The 16,363-nt window shown below is 49.5% G+C and overlaps 1 protein-coding gene across 1 annotated transcript; it reads left to right on the top strand.

Moving 5' to 3' along the window:
- Positions 1–385: 385 nt before the first annotated feature.
- LOC149345531 (uncharacterized) lies at positions 386–5,475 on the top strand. The gene is made up of 2 exons (XM_089585242.1): positions 386–1,648; positions 1,899–5,475. Exons 1-2 carry the CDS (start codon positions 1,499–1,501, stop codon positions 4,560–4,562), a joined length of 2,814 nt encoding a protein of 937 aa, XP_089441368.1. The 5' UTR covers positions 386–1,498; the 3' UTR covers positions 4,563–5,475.
- Positions 5,476–16,363: the final 10,888 nt, after the last annotated feature.

The following is a 16,363-nucleotide window of genomic DNA, read 5'->3' as shown; positions in this document are numbered from 1 at the left end:
GGCAGTCATCGACTGATCACTGGCAGCTGTCAGTCAGAAATTGCAGCCCCGAAATGCAGTAGCAGTTAATCTGTGAACAGAGAAGCACGTCGTAATGTCTCGTGTCCCAGAGGAGCAAAGAGTACAAATTGTGGAGAAGTGTGTGCTGCGTAACGAGCATTTTGATCGGTCTGAAACAGTCGACGATTTCCTATCAGCACCTCAGGCAAGCGCTCTTCGCGGCGATACTGTACACGATAGCAGGCGACGTGCAGTAGCAGACGACGCGCTGGTGGCCCCGCCCATCGCGCTCTCTGCGCCTGCCCGAGAATCCACCGCCGCTTCCTGCGGGCGCTGCAAGCGGCGCTGCGCGGCATGGAGGAAGAAAAACTAGGAGGGAGCATGACGTCACAATCTTGAAGCCTAGTCATAAAAAATATAATGGAAAGCATCATGGGAAATAGGCCCTCACGTGACAAGGCAGCGGTAGCTCTTAGCCGGATTTCGGTTTCGGTTTCGCTCTCTCGCTTTACGAGCAACTGCGCGATCATCTGCTTGTGTTCACTGACGGCTCCGTGGTGAGCGCAAACTGCTCGCTCGCTGGTGCGGCCACCACCCCCGAGCGACGCGTGCGATGACTGCGGCGCCGTGGAGACCACATGCTCCTTCGCTGTGCCGCTTCTGCAGTGCCGCGTCGCGAGATGCTCGCGGCCTACAGGGCGCTGGGAATCATACCGGACAGTGTCGAAGCGCTACTGTGGCCGCGCGGCAGTGCGCGCACCCGTGACAGAACAATGGTGAGCCTCTGTGCGTTCATCGAGCAGGCGGGCTTGACTTCCCGCTTGCTCTTCGCCAGGTAGTGCGCGCGTGACACGAACGCTCCGTGTGGGTGCTACCTCGGACGGTATACGCGGCCGGGTGCCCCACCCCGGCCGCTAGTGCAGTGTGCCGCGCGCGCGATTAGTCGAGACAGGACGCTACGTGCGCGCGGCTGTGTAGTACATACAGTTTACTTTTTTTTGTAAGTGATTGTGCGCAGTGGCCGGGAGACCCCGCGCAGGGGCAGACACCCGCCGGCACTCTCTCTCGACAGCGAGAGAGAGATTTCACGCCGGAACTGCGTATGTGCGCGAGCGTACTCGGCCAACACCACCTTGACTTGACAAGGCCTGTTCATGTCCTCCTCTCCAGACTGCCTACGTCACGCTAGTTGTCCGATTCTCCTGTTGCCGGCAGGCGCCCTCTCGACGGGGGGACGGGGCGAGTCAAAAATTTTTGACAAGTCGGAACGTGTTTGCCACCCGCCTGTCCTTGCTTCCTCTGGTTAGGTTCAGTGCTGCGTCGCACTGCGCTGACATTCTTTTTGCGCTCTTTTCGTTTTTGGTGAAGTGTCTTATTTTACTATCTTTGCGTTTGTGTGCGATCGTGCTTGTGTGTCTGTGTGCAGAATAGTTGCGGAAGTGTTGCGTGCAACAATCCTGTGGCTTTGAGCAAAAGCAAACGCCTCACTTTGTGCGACATGGGACGGTGTTGTGTTCCGGGATGCCGCGGGAATTACGACAATGGGCCCAAAGTGCGGGTTTTCTCTTTCCCCAAGAATGAAGGTCGGAGGCAATCCTGGATTAGAGCCATTCCGCGCAAGGATTTCACACCCAGCATACACTCCAAGGTGAGCAGACGATATTTACTTCATTACATTGTGCATCGCATGACTCGCGTTCTCGCTTAGTAACTCTTGAAGCAATTAAGTATGGTTTGTGGTCAAAACGTTCGCAGTTTTATTGCTCTTCCGGAAGGACAATGCGGTGTAAACGAGCAGAAATATTCAGGACAGTGTCAAACTGCATCATAACAGATGTTTCATAAAATAGTGTGTCCATGTATCGATGATAATTCAGTCGTTTTCACGTGTGGCGCAGGTTTGCGAACTTCACTTCCAAGGGAGTGAACTCATCACGAAGCTGTCACATTTCGATGCAGCGTCGGGAAAAACTGTGACAGTTGACAGCGAGAGGGTGCACCTAGTGCCAGATGCCGTACCGTCGATTTTCCCTAACTGTCCAGCGTACCTGAGCACAAGCAGTACTCGTCGCGAATCTCCAGCCTCTAAGAGAGCACGAATGGAAGACGAGGCCTTGAGCAAGGCAATCAAGAACTCCATAGACACAAAAGGAGAAGAAGAGGAGAGAAATGCAGTGTCATCACTTGAAGACTTGAAGGGCAAACTTTCTGCTGTCTGCAATAGTCAGTTCTGGACCGTCAGCGTCAATCATCGCTGTGTAATGTTTCTCCGCATCGAGGATAATCCTGCACCGCATGTTAGGTTTTCCGTCACAGTGTTTGCTGATCTCTCAGTTTCAGTGTCAGCAGGTATGATTAAGCTTATTTCATTACCCTGTGGACGCTCAGTGCCAGATGCAGTGCGTGACACCCGTACGTTGTCCTTAATGCTCGAGCAGCTAGAAAATCACATGACGGAGACGCCAGAAGCTACAAGTGCGTCAAAAACAACGAGAGTGCTGCAGCAGATCGGCTCCTTGCTCAATGAACTGTCTGAAGACAACGATACAACCAAAGAACAAAGTGCCTTGTTTCGTCTTCTAAACGAGCAGATTTCTCTCACACTCGCTGCCCCCATTCGTCGATACAGTGCTGAAACTTTAGTGTTTTCTAGCATCCTGCACTCCATTTCCCCGCACGCTTATAACTTTGCGAGGTCGGCGTCGATGTTGACGTTACCCCATCCTTCAACACTGCGCCGCGTTTGCTCCAAGTATGGAGGCGATCCAATACAGGAACAAAACCAAGCCCACTTTCTTTCCTACATCAAAGAAAGGGTGAAGTGCATGGAGCCGCACGAAAAGACTGTGGTGCTGATGCTTGATGAAATTCACATCAAGCCGTACTTCGATTACAAGGGAGGCAGCATAGTAGGATCATCAGCCAATTCTCAAGAAGCAGCCACAACGGCCCATGTTTTCATGGTTCAGTCGCTCCTGTCAGCCAACAAAGATGTGATACACATTCTGCCCGTTTCTAAAATGAACTCTGAAATCCTACATGAGTACTGCAAGAAGATAATTTTGGAGGTGGAATCTATGGGCCTTAAAGTCATAGCTGTAGTTACTGATAACAACTCGCTCAATCGGAAAATGATGTCGCTTTTCTCAAGGAACCATGAAGTGAACATTGTTTATCCCCACCCAGTCGATAAAAGCCGTCCTCTTTTTTTTGTCATCGACCCTGTGCACATACTCAAATGCGTCAGGAATAATTGGATCAACCAGAAAAACGAAGGAACATGTTTCTATTTTCCTGAAATGAGCCTGTCTGGAGAACTGCCCGTAGGACCTCCCAGAATGAAAGCTGCATCGTTTGAAGCCGTGCGACAGCTCTATTCATCGGAGAAGACATCGCTCTTAAAGTTCGGTTACAAGCTAAATGCCAAAGCAGTCAATCCAACACCTATGGAAAGACAAAATGTAAAGATGGTTTTAAACGTCATGAACCCGTTTATCGCAAACGCACTTGAAATGCGTGGCGAAGCCTTCCAACTCATGAGCGCCAATTCAACAGCCCTCTTCATCAACATTATAACGAACTGGTGGAAGGTCGTCAACGTAAAGAGCCCTTCCAAAGGTCGCCGACTGAACGACTCCCTGCAGAATCCTGTGACTACGGTGGTGGATCAACAGCTGACTTTCCTGAACGGCATGGTAGACTGGCTGGACGCTTGGCGCAGTGTCAACATGACCAGTGGCTGCATGACGAAGGAAACACATACTGCTTTGAGGCTAACTTGCTACTCTCTTGTTGAGTTGTCGCGTTACTGCCTAGAAGACCTGAAATTCAGGTATGTTCTCCTAGGCAAATTTCAGACGGACACACTTGAGGATCGCTTCTGTCGATATCGTCAGCTTGCTGGTGCACAGTATCACATTTCTGTGCGACAGCTTCTCGAATCAGAAAAGAAAATTCGTCTACAAAAGCTGCTGATGCTTCCGCAGCCAGAGAACAACAGCGCGAGCGACACGGAAGAAATTCCGCAACACAACTTCTCCGTGCTGGTCTCTGATGAAGAAATTTCCAGCCCGAAGCACGACATGGAAGTTGTCGCCTATATCGCTGGATACTGTGCCCATTCAGCTCTCAAGAAGGTGTCTTGCACATTTTGCCGCAGCGTTCTCATTCTGGAGAATCGGAATATAGAAGTTGAATCGACGAAAATGATTGCCAACTTATCAAGGGGGGGATTAAAGTTCCCGCAACCATGCACTGTGCATATGGTGCTAATTACAACCCTTGTTGTGGAAAAACTCACCACGGGAGAAAATGCAAATTCTTTTCTCGCATCAGACAACCAACGTGCCATTGTCAGCTCCATTTCCGCCTCTATTATTGGAGATGTTGATCCAGAAACGTGCGAAAATGGACACCCTACAGAGACTCTTGTGCGACAGGTAGTGCGTGCTGCAACGAACGTAGCTTTGAACAACTTTTGTAGACTACAAAATGATACGATTCACAGCTCTGCACAAAAGAAGGCTGCAGAGAGAAAGATGAAAACATTAAGCAAGAAATGAAAAGGGTCAGTTCTAGCCATGCTTTCCAATAAAGCAATTTGTACAAACGCATTTGTGGCACTGTTTCAGTATGCTGTCGTAAAGACTAAAAGCAGCCTCACATATTCGCGGTGCATGCCTTGGAGTCGCAAACACTATATTCTACTACAAAAAAAAAACGCACCCCGGTTTTTATCCTAACAAGCACCCAAGACATATCTAACGCGAATGCGTGGCGACCGAAAGGAGCGGCCGAGGGGGGCTGCCGGGCCACTGGAGTGACGTCACGGCCTCCGTGGAGGGGCCTTGTCTAGTCTAGGTGGTGTTGACTCGGCGCGACTTGTGCCTCGAGAATGGCGGAGAACGGCGGGCCCATGGGCGGGCCGAAGTCCGCCTGCCCGAGAAATAGAATCTTGCGCAGCGCGCCGGAGCGGTCGTTAAACACGTCCGTGCGCCGTGAGCGCTCTGGAAGCCACTGCGCCCTTTTTGAGAGGCTCATTTTCTTCGCCTACTGTCGAGTTCTCCGCTTATAGCATGTGCTGAAATAAACGCTCCGTATGTGTGTATAACGACGAAAGGAATTCGTCTCTATTCTCTTTATGAACCACAGCTGAACAGTGACGAGGTCGCGGCCGCACCCTTTGATGAAAAGTTTACCTGGAGTTTTCTACAGTGCACCCAAAAACTCGAGAGTGTAATCAACAGAAGCGTTGAGACGCGGAGCCTTCAGACAACCTCGAGCTGGGTACGCATTCCGCCAAATCTGCAACGCAGGCGCTGCGCTTCTGCGCTACATCGGTGCACGGACGTTCACTAAAAAGCACCGCTGGTTGGCAGTCTGGTAACTGTGGAGGAGGGCCTATTTTCCAAGAGTCATTGCGCAAAAGGGCCCTCGGCAGCAGCGTCAGAGGAGGATGGCTTGCAGAGGCTGAGCGCACTCTCTCCTAGTTTTTTTTCCTCCATGCTGCGCGGAGCGCGGAGCCACGCGGAGCCGTGTTCACGCTAAGTGTGATTGACCCTGTACGCCTAGGTGCGACCCTCTCGAAGAACTTCGTCCAGGAGAATGGGGTACCACAGGGGTGTATTTTAAGCACTACACTCTTCGTTGTAAAAATGAACTCTCTTAGTAAAGTAATCCCAAGATCCGTTATGTATTCAGTGTATGTAGATGACCTCTAGATAGCCTGCACATCCTCCAACATATTAACATGTGAAAGACAAATACAGTTAACAATAAATATATTGGCAACATGGGCAGACAGAAATGGTTTCCGGTTTTCTCCACAGAAAACAGTGGCCATTTTTTTCTAGCTAAAACGAGGTTTACAGGCAGATCCCACCATACACCTGAATAAAATAGAGTTACCTGTAAAAAACGAGCATAAATTTCTAGGCATAACATTTGACAGAAAACTCACTTTCCTGCCTCACATAAACACATTAAAAAAGAAAGCCTCCCGATCCCTTAATATACTTAAAGTATTCTCCCCAAAAGCACTGGGGTTCCGATAGGTCATGTCTTTTGCAAATTTATCGCTGAGTAGTGCGCTCCTCCCTGGATTGCGATTGTATAGTATATGGGTCAGCGAGACCATCGTACTTGAAACGACTGGACCCGGTATATAATTTAGGTTTGCGTCTTTCCACTGGTGCATACAGGACTTCGCCCATAAATAGTCTTTATGCGGAAACTACTGAACCATCACTTACAGACAGAAGAACGATGCTCAAGTGTTCATACATTTTACAAATCCGTTCACTACCTAAACACATCTGTTACCAAATAGTCACAAAGTGCCCAACAAGAACACTATTTAATAACAAACCGCAGGCTACTAGGCCACTGCTCTTGCGTTTCGAAGAGATGTGCGAAAACCTCGGCATACTAGCATTGCTCCATGACTAGATCCATTACCTCCATGGTACCTTTTTCCTTCAATCTGCGATTTCAGCCTTACAAAGTTCCGTAAAAAAGAAACCCCACAGCGGCTTATAATACAAGAATTTTTTGCACTCGAGGAGAAATACAGTACTTTTACCCCTTTTTATACAGATGGCTCAAAAACAGATATTTACATTGGAAGCGCAGTGGTACAGGAGACTTGGAATCAAATAGTAAGGCTTCCGCAATGTGCATCAGTCTTCACTGCTGAATGTTACGCCGCCTGTGTAGCCACTCAGAAAATAGTAAACAAGAAACTCACAACCAGTATTATTTACACAGACTCACTAAGTTTACTTACTGCGCTCCACTCTAGAAATTCAATCACTCCACTACTTGGTAACATCATACATAACATAGTAATAGCCACAGGTGAAGGACAGAACATTAAACTCTGCTGGGTCCCGAGTCATGTCGGAATAAAAGGAAACGAGAGAGCAGATTTCTGGGCTGCTCAAGCTCGGGGCAAGGCAATAAAGAAAGTAAATATGCCCTTCATAGATTGCGTGAACTTAATACAGCGTAAATTGAGAGAAAAATGACAGTTATCTTGGAACAATGGGGTTTTCTAACAAACTACACTTAGTAAAGCCAGTTTTAGGTGAGTGGCAGTCCTGCATCCACCAGGAACGTTTCAAAGAAGTGGTTATCGGTCGTCTTCGTATAGGGCTCACAGATCTCACACATGATTTCCTACTAACAAAAGAAGACAAGCCACAATGTGAATTATGCCAAGACGAGTTAACAATAAACCATGTTTCATTTTCATGCCGAAAACTAGAAAGACTGAGGAAAGAGCATTTTATAGTTTTTTATAGCGAACACATACCATTCTATCCAACATTGCTTTTAGAAGAACATGCACTTGTTGACATTTCACAGATTTTTAAGTTTTTAAATAGTGTAGGTGTTTTAAACAAATTGTAAATTGTCAGTTTTGCTTAGAACTTGCGAATTTTTTCGAACCACACCTCTCGCCGTGAGAAGATGGCTGAGGTCACTATTCCATCGGTTGGGGACCACGAGATCCTTGAACAGCCAGGATGGCTGCTGAGGTCCCCGACCTTCTTTAAAGCTTTTACCATAAACCACTTCTCAAATTTTGTATGATATTTTTATTAGGTTGCACGAATTACCTTTTTAGGCCCTTTACACCGCCGTTTATTGAGACTTTTGTATAACATCTATGTAAAACAATTTTTTATGCCCTGAGCTTGGCGCATGATAGCCTTAGTCGCTTATGCGCCATTAAACTCAACTCAACTCGATCACTGATCTCAGAACACGGTCCGGCCTCCCAACATTAGAATTTCGGCGTAGACTCCATTGCCTACAACATTTGTTTAATATAGTTAATAAACAAACAAATATATTCCGACATCTACAACAATTTTAATATAAGAAGAGAAACAAGAGGCAAGCACAGCAAAACAATTGTGATGCCACAGGCTAAGACTAGTGCGTATCGCTTCTCGTTCTTCCCTCGAACTATAGCAGAGTGGAATGCTCTACCGCAAGAAGTCGCCAATATGCCCTCGGTCGAATCCTTTGCGTCTGCCGTGCACTCTTTGCAATGAAGCGCATTAATTTTAGAGTGCCCAGTTTCCTGTTTTTGCAGTTTGCAGATGTGTGTTTTTTATTCTTTTAATGACGTCAGTGTTCGTTTTTTTGTAATTTTGTATAAGCGGCTTTTGCTCACGCAATAGTCTGTATTGCAAGCCGTTTCTTTATGCATTCTTGTCACTCTCATTCTTGTTTACCTTGATTTGTAGTGCCGACTTTGTCTTGTCTTTCCTCACTCCTGCCTGGACTGCCAAGGGGCAGTTGGCAGTATGGTTTGGTTTGGTTTGTGGGGTTTAACGTCCCAAAGCGACTAAGGCTATGAGAGACGCCGTAGTGGAGGGCTCCGGTAATTTCGACCACCTGGGGTTCTTTAACGTGCACTGACATCGCACAGTACACGGGCCTCTAGAATTTCTCCTCCAAAGAAATTCAGCCGCCGCGGCCGGGATCGAACCCGCGTCTTTCGGGCCAGCAGCCGAGCACCATAGCAACTGAGCCACCGCGGCGGCACAGTTGGCAGTATCGAATGAATAAATAAATAAATAAAAAAAAATGGAGGCTGGTGTCGTAGCCATGGTGGACGTCGGAATTAAGGAGACCGTCTTTGCTCGCGTGCGGTTTAGTAGAATTCTGTAATCAGGTGAATGCCTCTGGAAACAGCAACTGCTTTGCACTTCGTCTTCGGGTGGGACGGCTTCTGCGGCTTTCTCGTGGTCTGCTTCTTCCAGACGGCTTGGGATGCTTTTGCGGTTCCCAGGGGGTGATGACGACAGGAAGATCTGTTAGCGCCTGCACCAGATGTCGCGAAGTGGTGACTGCAGGCCGGAGAGGAGGAATACAGCGAGAATGGCTTCTGAACAAAACTCTTCATTTGGACGTACTGACGCTCGCAAAGAACTGAATCAGTCCGCGGTGACGTAGCAACAAGCGTGCGCGGTGGTCGTCGAACCGAATGCCCGCCTCTCTGGGCCGTGCTCAATATAAAGATGATAGCGAACATTAGTGATGAAGCGTGCAATGTTACTAGAACATGCTGGGATAACGTAAAATCGGCTCCGCCTGGATGCGATGAATCGAGATAAATATGGTCGCGTCTTGCATCACAAACAAGCGATAAAGCGGTGTACAGGCAACATTGAAGAACGAACAAACTCTACAAAGATTAGCGGCACTATAAACAACCCCTGTATAGAACCTTCATTATTTACGAGAAAGCGTTTGGTTTTGTGGAAATTTCAGGAGCCATGTAGGCGTTGCAGAGTCATGGTGTAGAACAGACTTACGTGAAAATACTAGAAGATCTCTGTAACGACTGCGTATAGTTGCCATAGTCCTCTAAAAAGTCGGCAACAAAATTTCAATAGAGAAAGGCGTAAGTCAGGCTGACGTGATCTCGCCAATGCTATTCACCGCCTGTTTAGGGGAGGTATTCCGAGGCCTGGATTGGTAGCAGCTGGTGATAAGGGTGAATGGAGAATACCTAAGCTATGTGAGATTCGCTGATTGCGTTGCCTTCCTATGTCACTCAGGAGATAAACCGCAGCGCCCGTGTTGTCTTTCTTGTGTTGTGTCCCCGTTGCGCTAAAAAACCTTTATTATGTTTTGCTGTTACTGATAACAATTTCCGTCTTGAAATAATAATCAAGATCCTTATACATGTCTTATCCTCGCCCAGGTGTTTTCGAAAGCCGTTTTTACCTGAAAGTACGATGCACGATGCAAAAAACTGATTGACGAACATAATTTTGCTCCTTAAGTTTGAAATAAAATAATAACTTTGTGAGGCAGCAATAATTTTAAAATTATTATAATTTCTATGCTCTTCGTGGTGGTGTCATTTTAAGTGTGTCCAGTTCAGACCATCTTGGAAACTGTTGTGTCCCCTTATTGCTTTTGTGTGTGTGCGCCCCCGCGTCCTCCTCCTAACGACAGTTCGCATCCTCCTCCTAACGACCACTCAATCCTCCTCCTAACGACCACTCGCATCTCCTCCTAACGACCGCTTGCCCCTCGTCGCACGCTGTCGCCGGATGCCCCCCCACGGTGCGCCCCCGCACCCTCCTCCTGTTCTGTTAAGCCACTCCCTCCCGTGGACGCTTCTCCACTCCCTCCTTTCTTCGGGCGGCCAGTTCGGCTCCTGCCTCGGTCGACGCTGGTCGCACCCTCATCGGCTTTAAATAAACGAAGTCTTAAAGTACCGTGTGCGTCTTTCGCTGCATTCAACACAGCGACCGGACACGACAGTGGCGACGAGAAAGTGGATTCGACCCGCGCTACGCAACGCTATTGACAAGCCATGGCTACGCGAGGGTTTCCCAATCAGATACCAGAGTTCAACGGCTCATCGTGGTCATCGTGGGTTGGACGCCTTCAGTTCTACTTTGAAGCTAACAACATCACAGACCCAGCCTTGAAGAGGGCCAACCTGCTGACGCTGTGCGGGGAGCAGACCTACGATACTGTCTGCGCCCTTATTCAGCCAAGCACACCAGCGGCAGTGTGTTACGACGACATCGTAAAAGCGCTGCAAAAGCACTACGACCCAAGGCCATCCGAGGTCTACAGCCGGGCTCGCTTCCAACGACGAGATCAACTGGGAGGAGAAACTGTGAGCGCCTACGTAGCCGCGCTCAAGAAGCTCGCTGCCGACTGCAATTTTGGAACGCTGTCGACAACAGCTACCGGGCAGGAGGGAGACGCAGCTTCTTCTGCTAACACCACCATGCTTCCCTTGGACGTGATGTTACGCGACAGATTTGTGTGCGGACTGAGTGACGAGTCACTGCAGCAGCGCCTGTTCGCTGAGAAGGACCTCACATTCAGCAAAGCTTACGACATCGCCGTTCGAGCGGAGAGCGCCGGTCACCAGCAGAGAGGGATTCGCCGGAACACCGAGCCGGTACACCAGACAAGCAACCAGGTGCGCAAGCCTTCTGTTGGTGTAAAATCGGTCAAAAAGGCACAACGCTGCTGGCGGTGTGACGACCAACACAACCCCCAGGGATGTCGATTCCAGTCAGCCACGTGTAATTTTTGCCACAAGCGAGGGCATATCGAAAGAGCATGCATTACGAAACGGAGACTTGCCAAGATAAAGTCACCTTCCCAGCCTAATCACAGCGTCAACGCCTCAGAGAATACGCCGCTATCTGATCTCCATGGAACAACATCAGCAACACCATCTGTGTTGTACGACCTGAACACCATGAATCTCGGCACGCGACCGAAGATTTTTACAGAAGTAAGCGTACATCACCAGCTGATTAAGTTCGAGGTGGACTCCGGCGCAGCCTGTACTCTGATCAGTGAGGACACGTTCCGAACTTCATGGCCATCTGACGCACCCGCCCTGCAACAAGACGACACGCACCTGCGAACGTGGTCAGGACAGAATCTGCCACTATTGGGCTCTGCCAACGTGCAGGTTAACTACAACGGCCAGACCCATACGCTACCTCTGCTTGTTGTGAAGGGCACAGGATCAAGCCTTCTAGGGAGAAACTGGTTTTCTCCACTAGGCGTGATGATATGCGGTAAACATCAAAACGCCGATGCGCTAAGCCGTCTGCCACTAGACGCAACTGTTGACGAACCATTTCCACCAGGAGACGTTCTGATGTTCGAAGCACTGCCAGAACCTCCGCTTACAGCAGGCACAGTTGCAGCATCTACGCAGAAGTGCGCAGCTCTCCGGCTAGTTTACACAGCTGTTCAACAAGGCAACGTGCATAAACTCAAAGGGGACAACTTCGACGCTTACCGCAGGCGAGCTACAGAGTTGAGCACCCATCGCGGCTGCATCATATTTGGGTCCCGAGTTGTGATGCCGAGAGAACTACGCGCACAAGCTATGTCTCTCATCCACGCCGGACATCGGGGCATCGTTGCAATGAAAAAGTGTGCCAGAAGCTACATGTGGTGGCCTGGCATTGACAACGACATCGAAACAGTGGTGCGAGAATGCAAGCCTTGCCAGAGCAGCCGGAGCGCCCCGCCGAAAGCTCCTGTCCCAGAATGGGAAAAGCCAGACACACCATGGCACACACTGCACATTGATTTTGCAGGACCAATTGAGGGCTGCACTTTCCTTGTGGTCGTAGATGCCTACACAAAGTGGCTTGAGATAAGGCAAATGGGACAGACGACTTCGGCAGCAGTCATTGACAACCTCCGATCACTATTTGCAACGTTCGGCCTGCCGCGCAAGGTAGTGTCGGACAACGGAACACCGTTTGTGTCTGCGGAGATCCTCAAGTTTTATCGCGACAACGGGATCTCATCAGTTACATCGGCCCCCTACCACCCAGCGACAAACGGACAAGCCGAGCGCTACGTAGCCGAGCTAAAACGCGCCCTTGAAAGAGATCAGACAGGCTCGCTGCAGCGCCGCCTTGCGCGCTTTCTCTTCAAGCAGCACACGACGGTTCAGAGCACAACAGGCGAGACCCCCTCGAAAATGATGTTCGAGCGTGAAATGCGAACCCAGCTCACAGCCATCCTCCCCGAGCCAAAGGCAGAGACGTTCCGGGAAGAAAAAGCAATTCCGCGCTGCGGCACGCTTAATGATGGGCAGCGCGTCCTCGCCCGACAGTTTCTGAAAAAGCCACGCTGGGAGGAAGCTACAATTGTCAGACGCATAGGCCTGCGCTCTTGGCTCGTCAACATACATGGCACAGTAGCACGCCGACATCTCAACCAGCTGCGTAGATTTACGACGCCGTCTGAGAGCTGTCCACCAGCGGAGAGAACACGTGCACCATTTTCCCACATAGCCTGGCACCTCTTCCCGGAAGAAGAGACTTCGCCCAGGACAGACCTAGGAGACACAGCGAACAACAGCCAGCCTACAAGTGTTTCTCCCCCGAGCGCACAAAGCCAGCGCGCCTCCACGCGTGAGCGCCGACCCCCTGCACGATACCAGGCAACTTTCTAAGGGGGAAGGAAGTGTTGTGTCCCCTTATTGCTTTTGTGTGTGTGCGCCCCCGCGTCCTCCTCCTAACGACAGTTCGCATCCTCCTCCTAACGACCACTCAATCCTCCTCCTAACGACCACTCGCATCTCCTCCTAACGACCGCTTGCCCCTCGTCGCACGCTGTCGCCGGATGCCCCCCCCACGGTGCGCCCCCGCACCCTCCTCCTGTTCTGGGAAGCCACTCCCTGCCGTGGACGCTTCTCCACTCCCTCCTTTCTTCGGGCGGCCAGTTCGGCTCCTGCCTCGGTCGACGCTGGTCGCACCCTCATCGGCTTTAAATAAACGAAGTCTTAAAGTACCGTGTGCGTCTTTCGCTGCATTCAACACAGCGACCGGACACGACAGAAACATAAAATATTTATTTCAGTTTTCATACCCGTGTCACATAGAGAAGGACACAAAACATCAATTGGCCTGGTTAGAAAACCCATCTGCGTTTGAAAATGTTTTTACTCCAGATCACGCTTGAACCTGCTTCAAACGATTCGAACCGGTTCAGATTTTGCTCAGCCCGGAACTGAACCCGAAAGGCGTGAACCCGAACCGAACTCGAAAACATTGTGCTCGGATGCACTGGTGCCTTGTTTAGCCTCGAGGCAAAAAGCTATAAATCGCCCCGCCGCGGTGGTTCAGTGGTTACGGCGCTCGGCTGCTGACCCGAAAGACGCGGGTTCGATCCCGGCCGCGACGGCCGAATTTCGATGGAGGCAAAATTATAGAGACCCGTGTACTGTGCAATGTCAGTGAACGTTAAAGAACCCCAGGTGGTCGAAATTTCCGGAGTCCTTCACTACATAATGAATGATTTTTAGCACAATGGGGGCACAACACAAGAAAGATGACAACACCGGCGCTTACTCCAACTGTTTAATCAAGAGACAGCGCACGAAATGTATAGCCCTCTCACCGTATGCGCACGCCTACAAGGCACCCAGACACACCATGCATCGATCTTATCACAGTAGGTGCGACAAAAAGTTTTGCTCAGCTTCATGTAGAAGAACAGAAGTGTCGCTAACAAAGCTCAGACCCGCATTTTTGATCTCAAAGGCTTCCAGAATTTCACGAGCCGTCTGATGTCTACCTCTGCCCAAAATCCTCACCTCGCAGAACCGTGGTTTACAATTGGTGCAATCCCTACAGTGCTCACCAAGTGACGGGCCTTCATTATTTTCAATATCTCTTGCGTGTTCCCTAAGTCTGTCATTCACGTATCGTCCCGTCTGTCCAATATAGGATTTTCTGCAGGACAACGGAATTTCGTAGACAACGTTGGTGGTACAGTCGCGTGCAAAAAATATTAGCACAGATAACAGGCGATTAGAATTCGTATATCTCACCACGCGGCGCTGCGGTACGCAGACCTGCCTAACGGGCCGTTTCCATGTTTGCAGCCTAGGGTGGGACGGCAGGATGTAAGTTTTATCAAGCGTGCACCGTCCGAGGGTAGAAGTGCCGACCCTACGTGACTGGGCTTGCAGGATTTATTTTGGCTCGGTTATCATGAGCAAAGATAGTTTCTTTTTATTACTGTTTTTTTATGTCCGTGATGGTTTTTCACAAAGAACTCGCGGGAACAATAGATGATAGCGCTGCATTTAGCCAGTAATTTTGCTGTCCGTGGCAGTCCGCTGAACCCCCCTAATACTGTAGAATGGGAACGGCCCGGCACTCTCGTTATCAGCCTCTTCGCCACCCGCAGCGCCACGCGTTGTCATTCCGGCGTTCTGGTGTTCCGTCATGTGTGCTAATCTTTTTTACCCGCGACTGTACACCTCACGAAACGCTGGCCATGCCTCTTCTGGCAGCCGATCTTTTGGCTTTCGCAAGTTATGCGACGGCTCTTTTTTCTCCCTCTTTGCTTCTGTTAAAGCATGCACTGATGAAAGCGGCGCTGTCTCTATCTGAAATGCTGATGGTACCACGGTAAATAATTTTTTAGCCCTTTAACAATTTTATCTTAGTACCACTTTTATCTCTTTTAACGAGCAACATCAGACGGCTCGTGAAATTCTGGAAGCCTTTGCTATGAAAAAATCTCTGCCTCTCCCGTAACCGAGAGTAGAGTAAGCATGAAACGTTTACGGGCACCACACCACACACTTCTTGTTGCGTCGAAGCGATCGCCTACAATAGTGCGCGCCTAGGTAGGCAGCCGCGAACCGTGGCGGCCCTGTCGCTTTCAGGAGCGGCCGCATAATCATGGCGTTGTCGGCAGGGGAGAGCAGTCTTCTGCTGTGGCGTATCACTCTCAAAGCGATCGCTTTCCGCAAGACGCTTCCTACCTCTCCTTTCATCAGGCACCATTGCTCGGCTTAAGCAGCTGGGACGGTGGCGGCATTGAAATGCAGGACGATACAGAAGCGTACGCGGACACGACGAGACGCAGGTCTGACAAGAATGTATATGCAGTGCGTTCGAATACTCCGCGAGCGTGTATACATCTGCCTGCCAAAGGGGCAAACGTCGTGAGCTAAAGGCCTAGAGGCTGGTCTTTTACATGCGTGAGTGTGGGACCGCGGCGCCATTCTTGGGGACGGCGGGGAAGCAGTTTTTCCGCCCAAAGCCCTTCTCGCCCTCGAGCTCCCCCTTGCTCTAAGCGGCCCTCTCTCAAAGCCCCTAACAGATCACGTATGAGTCTCGTTAAATCTTGTACGGCGCCCGGATGCTCTCGTTTCAGCTCCCGGACGTGTGGAATTCATTGCCCCGATGAGCAGAATTCAGTGCCCGGAAGTTGGCTCTCGGTCTCTGCGTGACGTCACCACACTGCCCACAACGGGAGCTAAAAGCATTCTGTGCTTAAAATCCGGGTCTGAGCTGAGTTAGTGACACTATAGGCAATTGTGAATATTGCCTGTTTTCTCCAAAGGGTTTGAAAAAATAATATTGTCCCACATGAATAACTTCTGTAATGAGCATATATACCTTCACAATTTGGATTTCTGAAATATCAGTCTATGGAACTTGCTTTGTTAGAACAAAAAGAATTAATTTTAAGCTCTTTTGATGACAGATGGTATATTGCTTTAGGAATATATGTAGATTTTTCGAAGGCCTTTGATCATCTAACCACATGTTACTGCTTAAAAAGCTTCAAGTATATCGTTTCCGTGGACAATCCTTGTTTCTTTTGAGCAGTTATCTTAAACATCGACCGCAGTATGTAGAATTAAACGGTCACCGATCAGATGTCGTAGCTATCTTATCTGGTGTGCCCCAAGGCAGCATCTTGGGCCCATTCCTTTTTAATATATACGTGAATGACATAAGACAAATAGACAAACCAACAAAAATTGTCATATATGCAGACCACACCACCTTGTTTTTTTCCGGGTCATGCGCCT

Source organism: Amblyomma mixtum, chromosome 4 (assembly GCF_055824585.1).
Source record: "Amblyomma mixtum isolate Tamu chromosome 4, ASM5582458v1, whole genome shotgun sequence".
NCBI lineage: Eukaryota > Metazoa > Arthropoda > Arachnida > Ixodida > Ixodidae > Amblyomma > Amblyomma mixtum.
The sequence above is the reverse complement of the archived record's forward strand: the minus strand, read 5'-3'. Positions and strand labels throughout refer to the sequence as shown.

Bases quoted from the DNA above. Each gene is read 5' to 3' on its own strand.
- LOC149345531 (XM_089585242.1), top strand. From the start codon at position 1,499: ATGGGACGGTGTTGTGTTCCGGGATGCCGCGGGAATTACGACAATGGG. The intron at 1,649-1,898 runs GTGAGCAGACGA...CGTGTGGCGCAG, and splicing joins CACCCAGCATACACTCCAAG to GTTTGCGAACTTCACTTCCA.